Source organism: Natator depressus, chromosome 6 (assembly GCF_965152275.1).
Source record: "Natator depressus isolate rNatDep1 chromosome 6, rNatDep2.hap1, whole genome shotgun sequence".
Lineage (NCBI taxonomy): Eukaryota > Metazoa > Chordata > Testudines > Cheloniidae > Natator > Natator depressus.
The window spans coordinates 41449114-41469471 of record NC_134239.1 but is presented as its reverse complement, the minus strand read 5'-3'; the positions used below and the strand labels follow the sequence as shown (position 1 = coordinate 41469471).

Below are 20358 nucleotides of genomic sequence, written 5' to 3'. Positions count from 1 at the left end.
CCCAATTTTATTAATCTTTCCTCATATGGAAGCTGTGCCATACCCCTGATCATTTTTGTTGCCCTTTTCTGAACCTTTTCCAATTCCAATATATCTTTTTTGACATGGGGCGACCACATCTGCATGCAATATTCAAGATGTGGGCATACCATGGATTTATATAGGGGCAATATGGTATTTTCTGGCTTATTATCTATCCGTTTCTTCATGATTCCCAACATTCTGCTAGCTTTTTTGACTGCCGCTGAACATTGAGTGGGTGTTTCAGAGAACTAACAATGATGCCAAGATCTCTCGAGTGGTAACAGCTAATTTAGACCCCATCATTTTATATGTATAGTTGGGATTATGTTTTCCAATGTGCATTATTGTGCATGTAGCAACATTAAATTTCATCTGCCATTTTGTTGCCCAGTCACCCAGTTTTGTGAGCTCCCTTTGTAGCTTTTCTCAGTCTGCTTTGGACTTAACTATCGAGTAGTTTTAGATCATCTGCAAATGTGGCCACCTCACTGTTTACCCCTTTTTTCCAGATCATTTATGAATATGTTGAATAGGACTGTTCCCAGTACAGATCCCTGGGGGACACCACTATTAACCTTTCTCCATCCTGAAAACTGACCATTTATTTCTACCCTTTGTTTCCTATCTGTTAGCTAGTTGCCAGCCCATGAGAGGACCTTCCCTCTTATCCCATGACAGCTTACTTTGCTTAAGAGCCTTTGGTGAGGGACCTTGTCAAAGGCTTTCTGAAAATCTAAGTACACTATATCCACCGGATCCCCTTTGTCCACATGTGTGTTGACCCCCTCAAAGAATTCTAGTAGATTGTTCAGGCATGATTTCCCTTTTCAAAAACCATGTTGACTCTTCTCCAACAAATTATGTTCATCTATGTGTCTGACAATTCTGTTCTTTACTGTAGTTTCAACCAGTTTGCCTGGTACTGAAGTCAGACTTACTGGCCTGTAAATGCCGGGATCACCTCTGGAGCCCTTTCTAAAAATTGGCATCACATTAGCTATCCTCCAGTCATTTGGTACAGAAGGTGATTTAAATGATAGGTTACAAACCACAGTTAGTAGTTCTGCAATTTCACATTTGAGTTCCTTCAGAACTCTTGGGTGATATACCATTTGGTCCTGGTGGCTTATTGCTGTTTAATTTATCAATTTGTTCCAAAACCTCCTCTAATGATACCTCAATCTTGGACAGTTCCTCAGATTTTGTCACCTAAAAAGAATGGCTCAGGTTTGGGAATCTCCCTCACATCTTCAGCTGTGAAGACTGAAACAAAAAATTCATTTAGTTTCTCCACAATGGCCTTATCATCCTTGAGTGCTCCTTTAATATCTCGATCATTCAGTTGCCCCTCTGGTTGTTTAGCAGGCTTTCTGCTTCTGATGTACTTAATTTTTTTTTTTTTTTGCTATTACTTTTTCAGGTCTTTGGCTAGGTGTTCTTCAAATTCTTTTGTGGTCTTCTTAATTATATTTTTATACTTCATTTGGCAGAATTTATGCTCCTTTTTATTTTCCTCACTAGGATTTAACTTCCACTTTTTAAAGGATACCTTTTTGCTTCTCACTGCTTCTTTTACTTTGTTATTTAGCCACAGTGGTGCTTTTTTGGTTCTCTTACTATGTTTTTTAATATGGTTAAGTTGAGCCTCTATTATGGTGTCTTTAAAAGGTTTCCATGCAGCTTGTAGCAATTTCATTTTTGGCACTGTCGCTTTTATTTTCTGTTTAATTAATTTCCTCATTTTTGTGTAGTTCCCCTTTCTGAAATGAAATGCTACTGTGTTGGGCTGCTGTGATGTTTTCCCTGTCACAGGGATGTTTAATTATATTATGGTCACTATTACCAAGCGGTCCAGCTATATTCACCTCTTGGACCAGATCCTGTGCTCCACTTGGACTAAAACAAGAATTGCCTCTCCTCTCTGGTGGGTTCCAGGACTAGCTGCTCCAAGAAGCAGTCATTTAAGGTGTCAAGAAACTTTATCTCTGCATCCCGTCCTGAGGTGACATGTACCCAGTCAACATGGGGATAGCTGAAATCCCCCATTATTACTGAGTTTTTTATTTTTATAGCCTCTCTAATCTCCATGAGCATTTCACAGTTACTATCACCATCCTGATCAGGTGGTCGGTAGTATATCCCTACTGCTATATTCTTATTATTCAAGCATGGAAATACTATCCATAGAGATTCTGTGGTACAGTTTGATTCATTTACAGTTTTTACTTCATTTGACTCTATGCTTTCTTTCACGTATAATGCCACTCCCCTACCAGCCTGACCTGTTCTGTCCTTCTGATATATTTTTTACCCTGGTATTACTGTATCCCATTGATTATCCTCATTCCACAAAGTTTCTGTGATGCCTATGATATCAATATCCTCATTTAATACGAGACACTCTAGTTCATCCATCTTATTATTTAGACTTCTATCATTTGTATATAAGCACTTGTCACTTTTCATCTGTCTGTCATTACTGATGCAAATTTGCCATTGATGCAAAAATTGGTACTACTATAAATTTTTTTCCCTCTTTGGGCTCTCTTATGCTATCACGTGCTTACTTCAAAGTATTTAGTTACTATGGGCATACATAATATAAATTACAGAAGTTCTAAAAATTATCTATCCATTTGATGCAAGGTGTTTTTCCTCTTAACGTGAGAAATAAAAATTAGTCATTTTATTTTTTTTTCATCTTCTCTAGAAAAAACAAAAAAATATTCTGCGGATAGGAATTCAGAGCCTTGGTTCAGTGTTGTGGGGAGATGACGTTTGTTGCGCTGATAATTCGGAAGATATTCATAGCCTCACAAAGTTTCTGTATGTTCTCCGTGGTCTCCTCAGAATGTCTTTGTCAGCCTGCATAATCACAGTGCCAGCCCATCTTATCCAGGTAGGAATATTCTAATTGCTTCTTTCCATAATTTGTTGTACATGGTTTAGTATGCGCAAAAAAAGTTAATGAGTTAGTGGACACTTAATGAGCAAAATGGATTGAAGTGTCATGAATGATTTTGAAAATTGCATCCTGTTGCAGTTGTTTTGCATCAGTAGCAAATTGATTTCTAGATGAAATTTTACCTCATGTATTATATTTTCCTCTGACATACAGTAGGGTCTTCAACATTATTTAGATGCTGAATTTATCTTTCAGTAATTACTAGCAAATAGAAGTAATTCATAAACTTTTTGAGTGAGCCAAGAGAATAAAACCAATTTAAGACATTCCAAATAGGCATCCTTCAGCTTAGCATCTTGTGTTTTAAAGATAGATTTAAAATAATGTTACCGCATTTCTTCTGTGCTTTTGTGATGTAGCAATACATTGCATTATCTAGAAACACCTGAATATTGTAATGGCTTAGATACAGGTATAGCTGTCATATGACTTTGATATGTATAAAATAAAATACGCAGAACTTATAGAACAGGGGTGGGCAAACTCTTTGGCCTGAGGGCCACATCGGGGTTCCAAAACTGTATAGAGGGCGGGGTAGGGAAGGCTGTGCCTCCCCAAACAGCCTGGTCTCTTCCCCCCCACCCATCCAACCCGCCCTGCTCCTTGTCCCCTGACCACCACCTCCCGGGACTCCCCGCCCCTAACCACACCCCACCCCCTGACAGGCCCCCCGGGACTTCCACGCCTATCCAACCCTCCCCCCCCCCCGGCCACGTTCCCCATCCCTAGACCGCGCCCGAACCCCCACCCCATCCAACTGTCCCCTGACTACCCCCCGGGACCCCCTGCCCCTTATCCAACCCCCCCGCTCCCCGCCCCCTTACCATGCCACTCAAAGCAGAATGTCTGGCAGCCATGCCACCTGGCCAGAGCAGCCACGCCGCCATGCTGCCGAGCAGGAGCTCGCAGCCCCGCCGCCCAGAGTGCAGGTGGCACGGTGAGCTGAGGCTGCAGGGGAGGGGGAACAGCATGGGAAGGGCCGGGGGCTAGCCTCCCCGGCCAGGAGTTCAAGGGCTGGGCATGACGGTCCCACGGGCTGGATGTGGCCCCCGGCCATAGTTTGCCCACCTCTGTTATAGAAGGTCCAATTCTGCTAGGCAAAGTGCTGCATTCCCACTGATTTCAAAAGGCAGTAAAACTAGAACTGGGAGATATGGGTTTGCTCCCTAATTCTGCCATAAATTTCCAACGTGATCACAAGAAAGTCAGTTAATCTGTCTCTGAGTAATTTTCCCAGCTGTAAAATGGGAGGGGTAATAATAAGTATACTAAGAAGTATACTAAGTCTTAATTTATTTTCTGGAACAATAGTTTTTAGTAAAAGGACAAATGTGAAAACCTTCTTCTGTAAAAAGTGCTGCAGCTCATAAAAGAAAAAACAGCATTCACAGTGAATAGAGTTATGCATAAATTTGATAGGACCCTGGTTAACAAACATTGAATGTTTAAATATATGCCTCTCATGTCAACATTGCAATTTTCAAAGCTGATGAGTGCCCGCAATTCCTGTTAAATTGGTGTTACAGGCACTTAGTGCTCCTGAAAATCACAACCATTCCTATTTTTCACATGTTGCCAGTGTGACTGGAGGTGTATCAACACTCCTCTGGTGTATGCCTTCAGTTTCAGATTTCCTCTTTCCTAACTCTCAGTATTACAAAATAAAAATATTTTTAATATTAGGTGACACTATATCTGAGGAAAAAGCACTGTAACAATACTTCTCAAACAGGTGGTAGAATCCCTGATCCAGCTAGAGGCTATAGAACCTGTGCTTCCTCAACATGGAGGGAGAGGTTTTTATTCTGGATGTTTCCTTGTTCCCAAAAAAGAAGGGAAGCTGGAGAGCCATCCTGGATCTCAGGCAACTGTATGTCTTCATATGCTATTCAAGATTCAGGATGACCACCCTGACCTCTAAAATCCCCTCGCTAAATAAAGGCAACCAGTTTGCAGCTCTTGATTTGAAAAATGCCTATTTCCATATAGGTTTCAGAGTAACAGCCGTGTTAGTCTGTATTCGCAAAAAGAAAAGGAGGACTTGTGGCACCTTAGAGACTAACCAATTTATTTGAGCATGAGCTTTCGTGAGCTACAGCTCACTTCATCGGATGCATACTGTGGAAATTGCAGAAGACATTATTATATACACAGACACCATGAAACAATACCTCCTCCCACCCCACTCTCCTGCTGGTAATAGCTTATCTAAAGTGATCATCAAGATGGGCCATTTCCAGCACAAATCCAGGTTTTCTCACCCTCCTCCCCCCCACAGACAAACTCACTCTCTTGCTGGTAATAGCCCATCCAAAGTGACCACTCTCTTCACAATGTGTATGATAATCAAGGTGGGCCATTTCCTGCAGAAATCCAGGTTCTCTCACCCCCTCACCCCCCTTCAAAAGCCACACACACAAACTCACTCTCCTGCTGGTAATAACCTATCCAAAGTGACCACTCTCCTTACAACGTGCATGAAAATCAAGGTTGGCCATTTCCAGCACAAATACAGGTTTTCTCGCCCCCCCCCCCCCCCCAAACACACACACACAAACTCACTCTCCTGCTGGACATTCATCCAACACACAAGATATTCCTGTGCTTCATGGTGGGCCTGGATCATTATCAGTACAAAGTTCTTCCCTTCAGTCTCTTGACAACTCCCAGAATTTTCACAAAGGTGTTGTCCGTGGTAGCAGCACACTATGCCACCAGAGCAACCCTGTATTTCCTTACCTAGATGACTGTCTGCTCACTGGTTTATCATACCAAAAGGTACAATCAGTGGTCCTTTCTATATAACTTGATACTAAACTAGGAGGAGTGGTAGATACACTGGAGGGCAGGGATAGGATACAGAGGGACCTAGACAAATTGGAGGATTGGGCCAAAAGAAATCTGATGAGGTTCAATAAGGATAAGTGCAGGGTCCTGCACTTAGGACGGAAGAACCCAATGCACCGCTACAGACTAGGGACCGAATGGCTAGGCAGCAGTTCTGCGGAAAAGGACCTAGGGGTGACAGTGGACGAGAAGCTGGATATGAGTCAGCAGTGTGCCCTTGTTGCCAAGAAGGCCAATGGCATTTTGGGATGTATAAGTAGGGGCATAGCGAGCAGATCGAGGGACGTGATCGTCCCCCTCTATTCGACATTGGTGAGGCCTCATCTGGAGTACTGTGTCCAGTTTTGGGCCCCACACTACAAGAAAGATGTGGATAAATTGGAGAGAGTCCAGCGAAGGGCAACAAAAATGATTAGGGGTCTGGAACACATGACTTATGAAGAGAGGCTGAGGGAACTGGGATTGTTTAGTCTGCAGAAGAGAAGAATGAGGGGGGATTTGATAGCTGCTTTCAATACCTGAGAGGTGGTTCCAGAGAGGATGGTTCTAGACTATTCTCAGTGGTAGAAGAGGACAGGACAAGGAGTAATGGTCTCAAGTTGCAGTGGGTGAGGTTTAGGTTGGATATTAGGAAAAACTTTTTCACTAGGAGGGTGGTGAAACACTGGAATGCGTTACCTAGGGAGGTGGTAGAATCTCCTTCCTTAGAAGTTTTTAAGGTCAGGCTTGACAAAGCCCTGGCTGGGATGATGTAATTGGGGATTGGTCCTGCTTTGAGCAGGGGGTTGGACTAGATGACCTCCTGAGGTCCCTTCCAACCCTGATATTCTATGATTCTATGATTCCTTCAATCCTTAGGACTTCAAGTAAACCTAGAAAAGTCCACTTTTGTTGCAACACAACCTCTCTATTGGGCTGAGGAGTACATCTGGATGATTATGTGGCTCAAGGTTCATGATCCCAACAGGAGTCAAATTTATACATTTAATCTCCTCAAACGCCAGTAGTACAAAATGCCTACAAAAAGCCTGCCTCTGTGCACAGCATGTTTTGATCATGTTGGACAATGTGACCACTGTATACTACATAAAAAGAGAGCTTTAAGCTCTGGAATTGGTATGTCCAAAATCAGATTACCACAGTGTCAATCTGATGGACCATCCTACGAGTCAGACCTGGTATGCTAGAGAACACCTGCTTATGAGTTTGCAGCACAGTCAAAATTTCTGCCCTTTCAGTTTGTGTTAACTCTTTATATACCTCAGTGTTCTCTAGTGATGTGTCACCATGGCATTCAGCTATCAAATTGATGAGATTTATTGTCTCAGAATCCTCCTCAGCACAACATGTTCATAATGGCTTCTGCATTGTGATAGACTTTAAATCTATTAGCATGCAGAATCTGTGAAGCAACCTTGCTGTGGGGTCTTTATGTTGCAAGGGACCTTATTAATCCTTTCCACAATCTCAGAAGGTCCCTCTATGAGTTTCGCATTTTGTACCTTTTTACAGTGAGTAACATCACCAAGACCCCCCTCTAACAAGCATTCACAAGCATTGTGGCCATACTATGCCTTCTGTGTAGCATGGCTTTTAGTTGAACTACTTCCATCATGTCCCTTAACTCCTTTCTGAACTGCTGTACGTGTTTAGTCACTGGTTCCCCCTCTGCTTCAGAGCCATCCTCCCAAGAATCCCTAGTGAGATCCTGATGACCTGTGACCTTTCTCCCATACAGAAGATTAAATGGGGCAAAGCCTGTGGACTCTTGGGGTGCCTCCCTACAAGCAAATAACATAGGGGGTAGCATTTCATTCCAGTTACTTTCCCTTGTGTTTACACTCATTCCCAGCATAGACTTTAGACTTCTGTTGAACCTTTCAACTAATCCATTTGTTTCTGGGTGCTATGGGGCAGATCTCAGCTGTTGTACCCCACATATTCACTATAATTCACTAAATAACTGGGACATGAAATTTGACCCCCAACATGATACAGTATCCTTTGGGAAAACTACTCGGCTGAATATAGAGAGCAAAGCTTTAGCTGTTGTGTCAGCCTCTATTAGACAGAGCAACTGCCTCTGGGTATCTAGTGGCGAAGTCCACTGCTACCAAAATATATTTCTTTCCCCTCTGGGTTGGCCGGGGCATAGGGCCAACAATATCCACAGCCAGCCTAAAAAATACCTCCCATTACAGGTAAGCAGTGTAGGGAAGCCTTGTGGAGCCCTCTTGTGCTTCAGGCATAAGTTACAAAACCTACAGTGGTCTGTGACCTCAGTCTGAATATTTGGTCAATAAAAATTCTTCTTTAACTTCTCATATGTCCTCTCTGAAATCTGAGTGACCTGCACTAGGGCAGTCATGGACTGACAACATTAACTTCCCATGATGGGAGGCACAATCAGTTGTTTATAAGCTTCCCCAGGACTTTTGTTATTCCCCAAAGGGGTCTCTCTCTAGTTTTCCCTCTTCTGCAAAAAACCTTCCCGTTTTCCTTAAATGGGGTCCCACTGAGGATGATTTCCCATATGCTTTCTAGGGAGGGGTGTGCTCTCTTTTCTGCTATAAATTCTTGGCTTCTGCCAGCACAAAGAGTTGTCTGAGGTACATAAGGTGACAGCCCCCCCCCCCCCCCCCCGCTTTCCCACCCCACATGCTCCTAGAGACACGCTGCCATTTTCTGCTGAGCAGGAGCTGGAAATGTCGTCTCCCCACCTCAGCTGCTATACCATTGAGCTATATTCCATATTACTACAAGTTATTATATTTTCAGCTTTGGACACAGGCAGTATATCATTACCAACCAACACATCTGCTGGAATGGTATCCAGTATCCTAACATGTAAAATATCTTTTAAACCTTCCCATTCCAATTGTATTTTAGCTAAAGGCAGAGTGGTTTCAAATTGTCTCAATGCAAGGAGTTTTATGTCTTAGTCTTCTACCCCACACATTCTCCCTACATTCTCCCTGTTCATCCAGACTCTCTCCTGCGTCCCTCTATGATCTCCTGTATATACATGCATGCCACATTCCCTAGCACATTTTCACCCTCTTACCTTCCCTGTCACACCTATACCATATTTAGCTGCTCCTGGCAGTGCTCTTTTCTGAACCCTGACAGCATTTGGTGCCACACTCTTCCTTAAGGGCAGTTTGGATTCATTCATTTGTTGGGAAGATTGGAGGTAATGACCATCTTTACTAAACTTCTTGCTGCACAGGGGGTAGAGAAATAGCAGCCATCTTAACTGTGGGAAGCATGTGGCCTCAGTCCCACTAAAAACAATGGGACAGTATAGCCATTTTTAAACTGTTTCTTCTGTTTTGATCCTGTGATTATGTTGGTGTGAGCATGTGTGTGTGTATAGGCATGCTTGAGCTAGTATCTAAGGCCATTCCACAAAAGTGACTACATGTTGCTCCAAAGAAAGAATTTGCTTGCCATTCACTTGACACCCTGAGTCTGTGGATGTATCTGCTCCTCCACCACAGTGTGTCAGTAGAGTTGAGTTCTCCCTAGCCAACAGAAGGGATGGTAAGGGAATGGATCCGTGTGTCCCTTTGCTGTTTCTCCTGACATGACTTCCTCAGCATTGGCGCAGGTCCTTTTTCTGCTCTCCCTCCTCTCTAAATTGAACATCAGGTCTGGCATATGAGCAGTTATGACTGGTAATTCCTTAGACAGTTCTTGAAATTAGAACTGATGGGACAAGGGCCCCAAAGTCTTCTGCAAAGACTGCTTCTGCCCAAGTGTCCTGGATCTTCCTCCTAATGAGTAAATGAGGTAAAGAAATGTAGGAGTTGAAAACAGCGAGGAGGAGTGGCAGAAGATAATGAGGGCCTTATGATGCAAAGGTTGGTGTTTTATAGCAGACCATATTAGGAAAAAGAGAATGCATAGAGAAATTTGGAACCTGATGTGAGCGTGAGACAGTGATGAGGTGCATAGAAAGAACAGTGAAATGCTGGTGAATGAGTGGGACATGGATTAGACTAGAGGACCTGACCTGGAAAGTGAAGAAGAGAACTGGCAGAATTGAGATATATACTGTAAATTGGGCCAGAAAGTTGGTACTTGGGTTCAGGGCAGGGGATGAATTGTTAAATCTTAATTGCATGAAATATGTCTGTATACTGTGAAGCTAGGTGTGTGAGGGAAGAGTTTACTTAGGAGAGTTTTGTTGGGGGAATCAGAAAAGTGTGCCTGGGAGTCTTTGAGCAGCATGAGGTGACAAGAAATGTCTCTGGAGCAGGTTTATAAAAAACAGGATCTCCTCCTTTTCCCCCCCAAAACATATCTGGGAAGTTGAGATTGCTGTCATATGCCATAGGATTTCATGTCTTTCAATTAATCTGGCCACTATATGCCTGGGGGGAAGGGGAGGGCAACGGGGCAACATATGCCAGGTAAGGTGGAGGGAGCTGATCCTAAGGCACATTCCCTCAGTCAGCACACTCAGTTTAGGCAGCTCAGGTTAACTAGTGGCTCCTTCAGTTTAACAGAGTCTTCAAAAATGTACCAAAACTGGGACAAAACACTGTTTTTTCTAAATTTGAAAGAGATACCAGCACTGGTCAGTGAAGTGTGTCGTGCTGAACACCCCCAGACCTATGTACTTGCAGGATCAGGAATTGAGGCATTTATTATTTTCTCTTCATGTTTACATACAGTGGAGTAAAATCTGCCTTGATTTACACCCATGCAAGGACAGAATTTTGCTCTAATATATTTACTTTCTGTTGTACTTGTCCTTTCTAGCAGATTATGTCGGTAAAGCAGCCAATCAGCTTTCTATTTTTAGTTCTTAACATTCTTTCAGGCTTGTACATTGATGATTAGCTGTTCTCACAGTTTTGGCTTACTTCCTATGTTTAATTTCATTGTAGGCAAGCAACACATAGTTAAGGAAATTGTAAAGAAAAAATAGTGAGGTTGATTCAGAACTGATGTTAAAATGTGACTTTTCAAACTAACATTGCGAAGGGCAACTAAAAAGTTTGGATCTAATATGTTGTGTATGCACTTCAGATAAATTTACTTGTTAGGACTAGTGATGAGTTCTGTTGTGCAATTCCATAATCCGTAAAATCCACCTGCCTAATTGAATTATGTAGTTAAGATTGAAATAAAATCTCATATACATTAGTATTCTGTAACTTTGCTGTCCAATTTAACATGTCTACTCCACAATAAAAGCTCAAGTATTCTGGAAAAAAACCCAGAAACTTTAGTCTTTTTGCAGTATCTGCTCCCATAGATTGCATTGAACAGTTGTGAAAATGGTTAAACTTAATGCATCCTCTTTTAAGCACTAGAGTGAACTGTCATTAGGAGGAGCAAAGCTGCTGAAGGTTCCTTATATCCCACATTACTCAGTTCCCAGAGCCCTGCTGTGTAGTTGTTCCACTCTCCAAGAAGCCTGTTAAAGAGCCCCCGAGAGCATGTGTACAGCCCTCCATGTTAATAGTTAATTGGTGAGGATAGCAAGATGAGAGGACAGCTGAACATGTGGTCTCTCAGGCTCAAGCAGTAGGCAGACCTTTAGTTATAATAACAGCAGCTGTTCACAGTCTCACAACTCGACTATTTGCAATGCCATTGCTGGTGTTTCTTAGTGGATTAAAAAGTAAAGTACGGTGTTTTGGGTTTTTTTTGTAAAAAATGAAAACATGTACTTCAAGTGTATTTCTATACACTTGTCAAATTTGATTTTACCAAGAATATATAGTTATATTTAGCTTATGGGTGTTTTTGGTCAAATCTAAAAGTCAAAACACTATATAATGCAAGTTTTTCATAAAGTGTGTTAAACGCTACAGAATTATTCACTTTACTGCTATTCCATTTCTATCAGATTTTGACTAAATTATCTTTTGTCTGCTAAATAGTTTGATAGCTGCTTCTGAAAGGGAAATTGCATTTATATATGTAATTTACATGGGGGTACATTTTAAATGATAAATAAGTTTCAAGCTACAATAGAATCTTATTTCTGTTTCCATGCTGTGACCATAACGAAAATAACCCCCCATTGATCGGTTTTAAATTTTAACAAGTTTCTTCTTAGAAATATAGGAATTTTAAAGCAGATCACATTAGTGGTCTGTCTGTTCTAACTATCCTGTCTCAGACAATGGCCTGTACCAGGGCTCCAAACAAAGGTGCAAAAAAACCTATAGTTGACAACTTATTGAATAACATTTCAGTGGGGAAGGTTTCTTCACAATCCCACCAGTTGGTGGTTAGTTTATACCTTAAAGCATGAGGTTTCTCTTGCTTATATTTTAAAAATAATTCTACCTAATGTTACTATGGAAGTTCTTATTCTTATAAATGTTTAGTTATTTTTTTAATCCTTCTAAGTGCTTGGCGTCAATGATATACTGTGGCAATGATTTCTACAAGTGAATTATGTTTAGTGTATTTGTTCAGTATTTAAATTTGTTGCCTTTCCATTTAATTGAATATCCCCTTGTTCTTGAATTGTGAGCCAGTGAATAGGACCATTCAATTTACTTTCTCTGTATGTTATCCATTATTTTGTATGTCTCCCTCATGTTACCTCCTATTAATCTACTTCTTAAAAAGTCCCAGTCTTCTTAAGTCACTCTTCATGCCTTTTGATTTATATAGCTTCCATTATTAACCAGTTGTTTAGACGTTCTAACAATGTTTTTGGCTCTTTTAGCCACCACTGGACAGTGAACAGTGATTTTCATTGAACTATCCACAATAATACGCAGTTTTTTCCTCAGTGATTTAGAACCCAGCGATATATATGAGTAGTTCAGGCTACTCCTTCAAGTATTCATTACCTTGTATTTATCAACTTTGAATTTCATCTGCCGTTATATGATTTTCATTCACCTAGGTTTGATAGGTCCTTCTGAAGTTTCTCAGTCTTCTCTACTCCTAAGTAACCAAAAGGCTGCCTGTTGATGGCAGAGTCACTTAAAAGTTCCAAACTTTTTCTGGCATGTGCAACATTATTTTCAAGGAATCACAATTTTTGAAGATTTTTTTTTCAGAATTATTTGGTAAAATTATAATCCACCATAGAACATAGTCATCTGTAATAGTGTTTACAGTTGCAGAGATTTCTAGTGGAAAACTGCGTGCTTGACAAAAAAAGACATTTCTCACTTCATATTTCTTGACTGAATAATGTAGGAGTACATTATGTTGGCAGAGGAATTTCAGAAATGACACTAAAAATGTACCCAGTTTATTTGCATGATATGTGACAAGTTTTACTTGATTGATATTTTGTACTGATTGAAAGCACTCTTATCGGAAACAGTCTGTCAGGTAATAAATATTGATATTCTTATGAATTATGATTTATATAGTTATGGACGGTTACTTTTCAAGTCTTTCCATCGCTGCTTGAAAATGTACTGTGCCTGTGAAATGCAGTTGCATATTTAAGAAGGGAGAATGTCAATTTTTAAAATAACTGATGATCAAGTGGACTGCTTTTCAAGCTTTCCAAATTTGAGAAATTACATAAAAATGAGTGAGGTATTTTATTATGTTGTATTTTGATAATTTGTTCATTGTAGAGTACAATCATAGCAAAAGTATTTATGCAGTAGCATATACTACAAAGGACTCTAATGCTATAGTGATGGGCACTGTTGGAAGCCCTAAGGGGTAAAGTAGATAGATAGAAACTAAAAAGTCGGCCAGTTAATTTTTTTTCAAAAATTACTAGAAATTATGTAATTAGTTACCTTGTCATACTTTGTTGCAAATCCAATGTCAAGTTTTTCCCCAAAATATTAGTTACAGCAGCTTTTTATACATTTGTGGCAAGTTCCATGTCAGTCAAGTGCACAAGCAAACTTTTGAATATGTGATGATCAGATAAATTATGATGATATCAATTTGTTCCTTGAAAGAATCTCAGTTCTTTCATTACAGATGTCCCTTCTTTTAAATATGAAGCTACCTCATTGGAAAGAACGGCCACCAACCGTATTAGTCAGCATGTACCAGGGGAAATTAATTGACTAATGAAAAGTATGAATAAGCCTTGTTATAGTACTCCTCTTGAGAGAGTCTAATGAGGTTCTGTTTAGTGTGGTATTTTCTTTATTTCATCTGATACATTTAAAAATTAATCTCCTACAATATTAATGTGCTGGTGCTTTGAATTCACTGAAGTGAATACATGTTACAGTATGTTTCAGTGTAGAAAAAAATCAGAAACAAACCTTTTCACATCCATAGGCTTTTGTGTCCATGCTGAGTATTTTAGCAGCTAAACTCTATAAATCAAGCAAGAGAGTGCTTTAGAACCTGCTACTACTACTACTAATATAAGATTATGAAATGTGAACTCCTACAGCTTGAGACTGTCTGTATGAAATCTTTATTCTTAAAACAAGATCTAAGAATGATTCCATGCTGTAGAACTAACATATTTTGTGAGTTCACAAGTATAAAATGTTGAATAACATGAAGATGTGCCCATTATGTAGAAATTTGTGCCACAACCATCAGTCATACAACTTTTATACCTCAGCTTAACAACCTTTTAACGATCTTCAAAATGGAAAGTATGAGAATTGTAAGTTTGTTACATTTTATTGTGTTGATTTAATATTGAATACACAATCACATGTAGAAAATATTCTAAAGTAACAACCATACAGAGAAGTGTATAGTATCATGGATTTATGATGCAGATATGCTAGGTTGATAATCATCCTTGTTCTAAACCATTTTCAGGTACACAGATATTCTTCTGGATACTATTTTTTTCTACACATATAAAAGCTTATTAAAAATTAAGGTCAAATAGAGGCTTGAAGAAAATATATAATTTAAAATTAAATCATGTTGCTGTAAATAGTTTTATTTTCAAATAATATGTATTTGTTACATTCACTTGTTAAGTTACAGAAGAAATTGTAGCATTTTGTACTTTCATAAAATCAGTATAAAGTGGCTACCAGAGTATATACTGTTTTTTCCATCTGGTAGCCACTTTATATGGATCCTATTCTGGCTATTTGGATCATAGATACCATATATACTTGACTTATTTTTGCTTTCTTCATAACTATATATTTATTGCGGCTTAAGTGGCTCATATATACTATAACCAAAGACTGTCACACAACATATGGAAATAGACGTGTGCATATACATTATATTATATTGCTTACGTCTTGTTTCAGACTTTTTTCCCTTCAGAAGTTTGTGTACCTATTTATGGCAAAAGATAATCTCACTCCTCACCATCACAATTATGACCATCTTCTGTATGCAATGTGTGTATGCACCTTTGTATATAGAAAAGTGGGTACGATTTGGTTTTCTAAAATAAAACTATAAACAAATCATAAAACTAAAACAAATGATTAAATGCAGCATAGTAACATTTTACTTTATGTATCCATCTACTCTGAAAATAATTTTAAAGATTGGACAGCTTTTAAAAAAAAATTGAAACAAGATTTAGGCCTAAAGTTTTCAAATGCAGCATAGATCTAAATAGTTAAATGTCCCATCACAGTATGGAGATAGTCATCTGTTCCAGCATATGGAATCTTTTGGCTGCTGGACTAAGTAGTTAATATAATGCCCAGTGTCCAGGCGTGGACACAACTGTCATGAAGCAGAAGGGAGGGGGCTTATTTTTGAGCCCATTTGGACAGTGATAAGCAAAAACAAGGAAAGGAAACTTAAAAAAATTCAGGATGTATTATCTGCTTTTAGCAAATAATTTTGTTAGGTCCTGTTTATATTTTTCTAAAGTGATGTTAGCTTTTTACATAAATAGTATGATAGGCTTTTGTAATAAGGCCAGGCAAATGTTGTTTTAAATTTTTTTTGTGTGTTGTCTGTCAGTATAAATGACAACAATTTGTGTTAGCCTACTTTCTATTTAAATTGTTGTACATGTATTTTCTGTGAAGAATGGCATTCTAAAATGTGCAATAGTTTGTTACAGTGACATTTTATATATGAACTGTTGATGTTGTTTTAAAAGCTGAAGTTTCTAGATCAGCTCTCAATTTACATCTTTCTGTTTTAGACCTGCTCTATTAATTACATGATAATTGTAATATAAAGGAATGCTACATCTTTAATGATGTTTTTGTGCCCTATGTAGTTAAGCTTTAATGCTAGGGGAAAAAAGATTAAATTAGCCTTGTAACCTCTTTCTCTTCCAGACTGATGATGGAAAATAAAAGCTCTTAGCCACAAAATGTAACACTTAGAATTAATATTTAATTAGACCAGCAAATTGTACACTGTGGCTGAAAGCTTCCAAAGAGTTGTTAGTGCCACAATTGACCTACAAGTTTAATAATAACTCACTTCTAGAAGCAAGTGCCAGTTCAGCATAGTGGAACCACTGTAAGACAGTCCTGTGAGATTAAAATCAGCAAACCAAATGGCAGGCGAGGATTCCTGGGATGGAGCCTTCTGGAAACCTGGGAGCTGGAGTAGCTTTTCAGCCAGGATTCAGATGAGAACAGTGGGCGAAAAAGCTTATCCCTCCTGTTCTGGGAGATTCTGATTGTAGGCCAGATTTCTGGAACGGATTTTTAATAAAATGTTCTTACTGCAACTATTAAAATACATTGCAAATCAAGTAAAGAATACATTTTATGTATATTTTAGGAAGTTTTAGTGTAAAAAGCTCTAAAAACTTCCTGTTCAATGATGTATAATGCACATGAACTCTGATATTAAATTATCAGATATGTTAGTGCTAGAACTATGCTGTTTTGGTGTGACATATGCAATTCTGTATGTTTGTATGGTAGACTGTTTCTTTTTATGTTATCTCATTACTGTATAATGATGAGCAAGTACAGAATACAGATATACAATCATAGTATTATGAAGTGTGCAAATTAAACATGAAATAACATTGCTTTTTAAAAAACAGAATCAGTATTTTTATAAAGGTAAATAGAATATTATCATCTTCTGTGCTGAGTGCAGTTAAAATATAATATCAGTAATGGTATCTTGATAACCATGTGAGTCCTTACGTTATAACAAATTATTCTAGTAAAATAGGGCACCATGAGTTCAAAAATGTGCAAACGCACAGCAACAGACTGAGGAAGGAACATTGTGCATTATTTATTGGCTATATCCTAAATAATTAAAGAAACGCTAGTCATTAGTTAAAAATTAAAGCAGGTGAGGGCCTTGCCAGCAGAGGGAGCAGTCATGTCTTCATCAGCTTCCAATCATTTTCCCACCTACCTCAGCTTTTTTCCCAGCAGTCTCCCATCTGGACCTAGTTTTGCCAGCCTGCTCCTGATGACAGCCTATAATTTTATACTCAATAAGGGATTAGTGTAAAATTATTTTAAACTTTATTATTTTTAACCTGCCACTTGATTACAAAAAGAGCTCCATGCTCTGTTTGAGATTTATGTATTAGTAATTATTTATGTAGGCAAGAACTGTGCTTTGACTATCTGTGAATTACATACATTCCATTTAAGGATCATTTAAGGATCTGATGTTGCAGAAAATCAAGCTGTTTCTAAATTGGTAAACATACCACAGTGAATTTTTTCAGTCAAAATGAGAACAAAAGATGCATTTTTTTGGGTCATCATCCTTTTAATCCTGTTTCTATAATGAACAATTCCCAACAAGAATATTAAAGATTTCCTTAAGTCACGCAGTTTGAAATACATGCTGTTCAGCAATTTTGTTATGATTTTCAAATACAGAATGAAAAACAGATTCAAAATGTGGTTGTTAGATGAGCCGAGTTAAAATTTTGCATGCATATTTTATAGCTTGCTATGAACAACTTGTAGCACAGGATTCTTGTTTTTAAAAAATCTGTTCAAAGTCGCAGTGTCAATATTACATTTTCCAGACAATTAGCAAAATATAAATAACATACAGTCGTTTCCATCAAATGCCTTTCTATAGTATAGATGAACAATTGCACTACTTAAATTCACTGTATGTGAAATATATTCAGTGTAGAGACAGAGTTTAGAAGATAGCATATTATTAGCATACTAAAACTGTGTAATAGGAAATCTACTGAAGTTATGCAATCATCGACTTCATCAGCACTCCATGCAGGTGCAGGGGGCTGCTCATGCAGAGCTTATTGCATGTTCAGAGCCATAGTTTATAAATGGGGGCAAAAATTTGTTCTCTCTCTGAAGAGAACTAATGAGTTCTGTGCATTGTGCTTAATAGGAAGTTGCATAGTCTAGCACATAGGGCACCAGACATGGAATCAAGAAACCCAAGTTCTGTTCCCAGCGCTCCCATTGACTGGCTCCATGGCTTTGACAAGTCACTTGACTTCTTTCTGCTTGTTTACTTATCTGTAAAATTAGGCTTCTGGTGCTAACCTGCCTTTGTAAAGCACTTTAAGATCAACGGATGAAAAGTCTTATGTAAATAGATTTTATATGCTGAAATAGTAACTTTATTTGTCTTGTTGAGCGCCCTATCATACGAATGTACTGTACAGATAGATCCCTGTATTTCACCAATAGCTTTTGGCACGTGAAATAAGAAGGAAGAAGAAAACCAAAGCTGAAACCAGTCAGTTTGAACTCAAAGTGTGTGTATGTTTCTATGCCATGTATGTAGGGCAAACAAGAAAGTCACTCGCCTTTCATAGCAGCTGTGAAGTTGTGATCAGTGGAACTGTTTTGAATAGTGAACTGGCTAACTAACAAGGATTCTCTATGCCCAGTACCAGAGTAGGGGTTTCCCGTCGTTCAGAGCTTTCATCTTGACATTGAAGAGATCAGCTACTACTGGTTTAGTCTCATTAGTCCTGCTGAAGTAGAACCAGAGTGTAAGGGAGAAAGCATACTCATACTACCTTCTCAAACCAAGTTTGGATCAGTCCCTCAGGAAATTATAAAGCTATTGGGTGACGTCAATGCCATTACATACCAAATGAATTCCTGTCTCTCCTGATTGGTGAAAATCTTTGAAGGATGTCTGGATCTGTTACTGATAATATCAAAGCTAGTTAATGATCCCTTGACAGAGGGCAATGTACTTGTAACTCTTAAATAGGTTCAAGAACGATCCCAGAAATTGTCATCTATTCTTAAACTTCTCTTTCCTGCATAGGATTATTGAGAAGGCGGTGATGGTAAAACTCTAACAGTGACGTCCACCTATATAGTTCACACTGGTTTTAAGGTATAGTGATGGTTAGCTCTTCCTCTTCCCCAAGTGTTCTCAGCTGCAGAATCGTGAAGTGATATCCTGAATTTTTGTTGCCTTTCTTACTCAAAATCTATGTAAGACTACTGGGTGAGAGACTCATGCTCTACAAACTCAAGTGCCATCAATATATAGATGTCCCCTGGTTCTACACGTCTTGCAGGTCTGGACTTCTTCTGTAGTTCCTTTCATTGTGTGATGATTGGATGAAGGGAAACTACTAGACTATTCATTACTTCTGAATGCCCAGAGAGCAGCAGAAGCTATAAATGCCTCTATTATCTTCAGCTGGACTTTTGATTGACCATTTTTCCTGAAATGCAAGCTTACTGAAAGTGATACATGCCATTGTCATCTCCAGAATGGACTACTGTACTATATGTAGGGCTGACCCTAAAGGACCTTGAAAGTTGCAGTTGGCACAGTATGCAGAAGCTTGCCAAATGAGCAAGATTCAGGAACAGGAACACATCTGTTCTCCCTACACTATGTGTGCTCCACACTCTGAGACAGATGCCAATTCAATTCTGTTTCTGTTTCAAGGTCTTTATATTTTATAGTTGAGGCTGTGTTAGGATCTTAAGTGGATAAGGCCCTGATAGCTCAGTGATTGCTTTTTTTTAGCTCCTCTCCTTGCCACATCTGCTTGTGCTGAGGTGGAACTCTGGAATATAGACAAGGTTTGAAGGTTTTGGTGCAAGTTCTGTGATTATGGAACTCCCACTAGAGATGGGGCTAGGCCCTAAATTTCACCACCTTTTAAAGCAAGTTGTAAAACTCAACTGCTAATGTGGATGTTTCCCAAAATAACTTAGTCAGATATGCCTGACACACTTCTGCTGGAAATTAATCACCAGATCTACTCACTATAAGGAAGCTGTGGAGGTCTTCCTTCTAGAAGATAACTAAAATATTTTTAATATTGTAGGGTTTTCAGAGTCTATGATGGTGCAGGTTATAACAATATATATAGCAATATAAATAGGCCCTGACAACTCATATTCACCAAAGATCCCGTGACACATTCAGTAGGAGATGGGTGTTTTAATTCTGATCTCCTAGCTAAATTTTTACTTCGGATATATCCAGTATTTTCAATTATGGTATTAACCCGTTACTGCTAATGTGCACTGTTAGTGTTAATGTGCACTACTGAATTCAATTCTGTTTCCTATCACAGACGTGGCTGCATTTCAGTGGTATGTGAAAATATATTTCCTTGTCTACCTCACGTGGGTGTTGTCACAGTTAACTAATATTTTTTTGTAAAGCACATTGCTCTACAGATGAAAGATATTATATACATGTAAGGTAAGGTA

The 20358-nt window shown here is 38.9% G+C and overlaps 1 protein-coding gene across 2 annotated transcripts in view; it reads left to right on the top strand.

Annotated features, from left to right (window-relative positions):
• Positions 1–20358, top strand: part of ELP4 (elongator acetyltransferase complex subunit 4) — a 263256-nt gene that overhangs the window by 93296 nt on the left and 149602 nt on the right. For both annotated transcript variants that reach the window (XM_074955138.1, XM_074955139.1), the window contains exon 7: positions 2735–2923. In XM_074955138.1, the coding sequence (XP_074811239.1) occupies positions 2735–2923 (189 nt within the window). The remainder of the gene's footprint in view (positions 1–2734; positions 2924–20358) is intronic.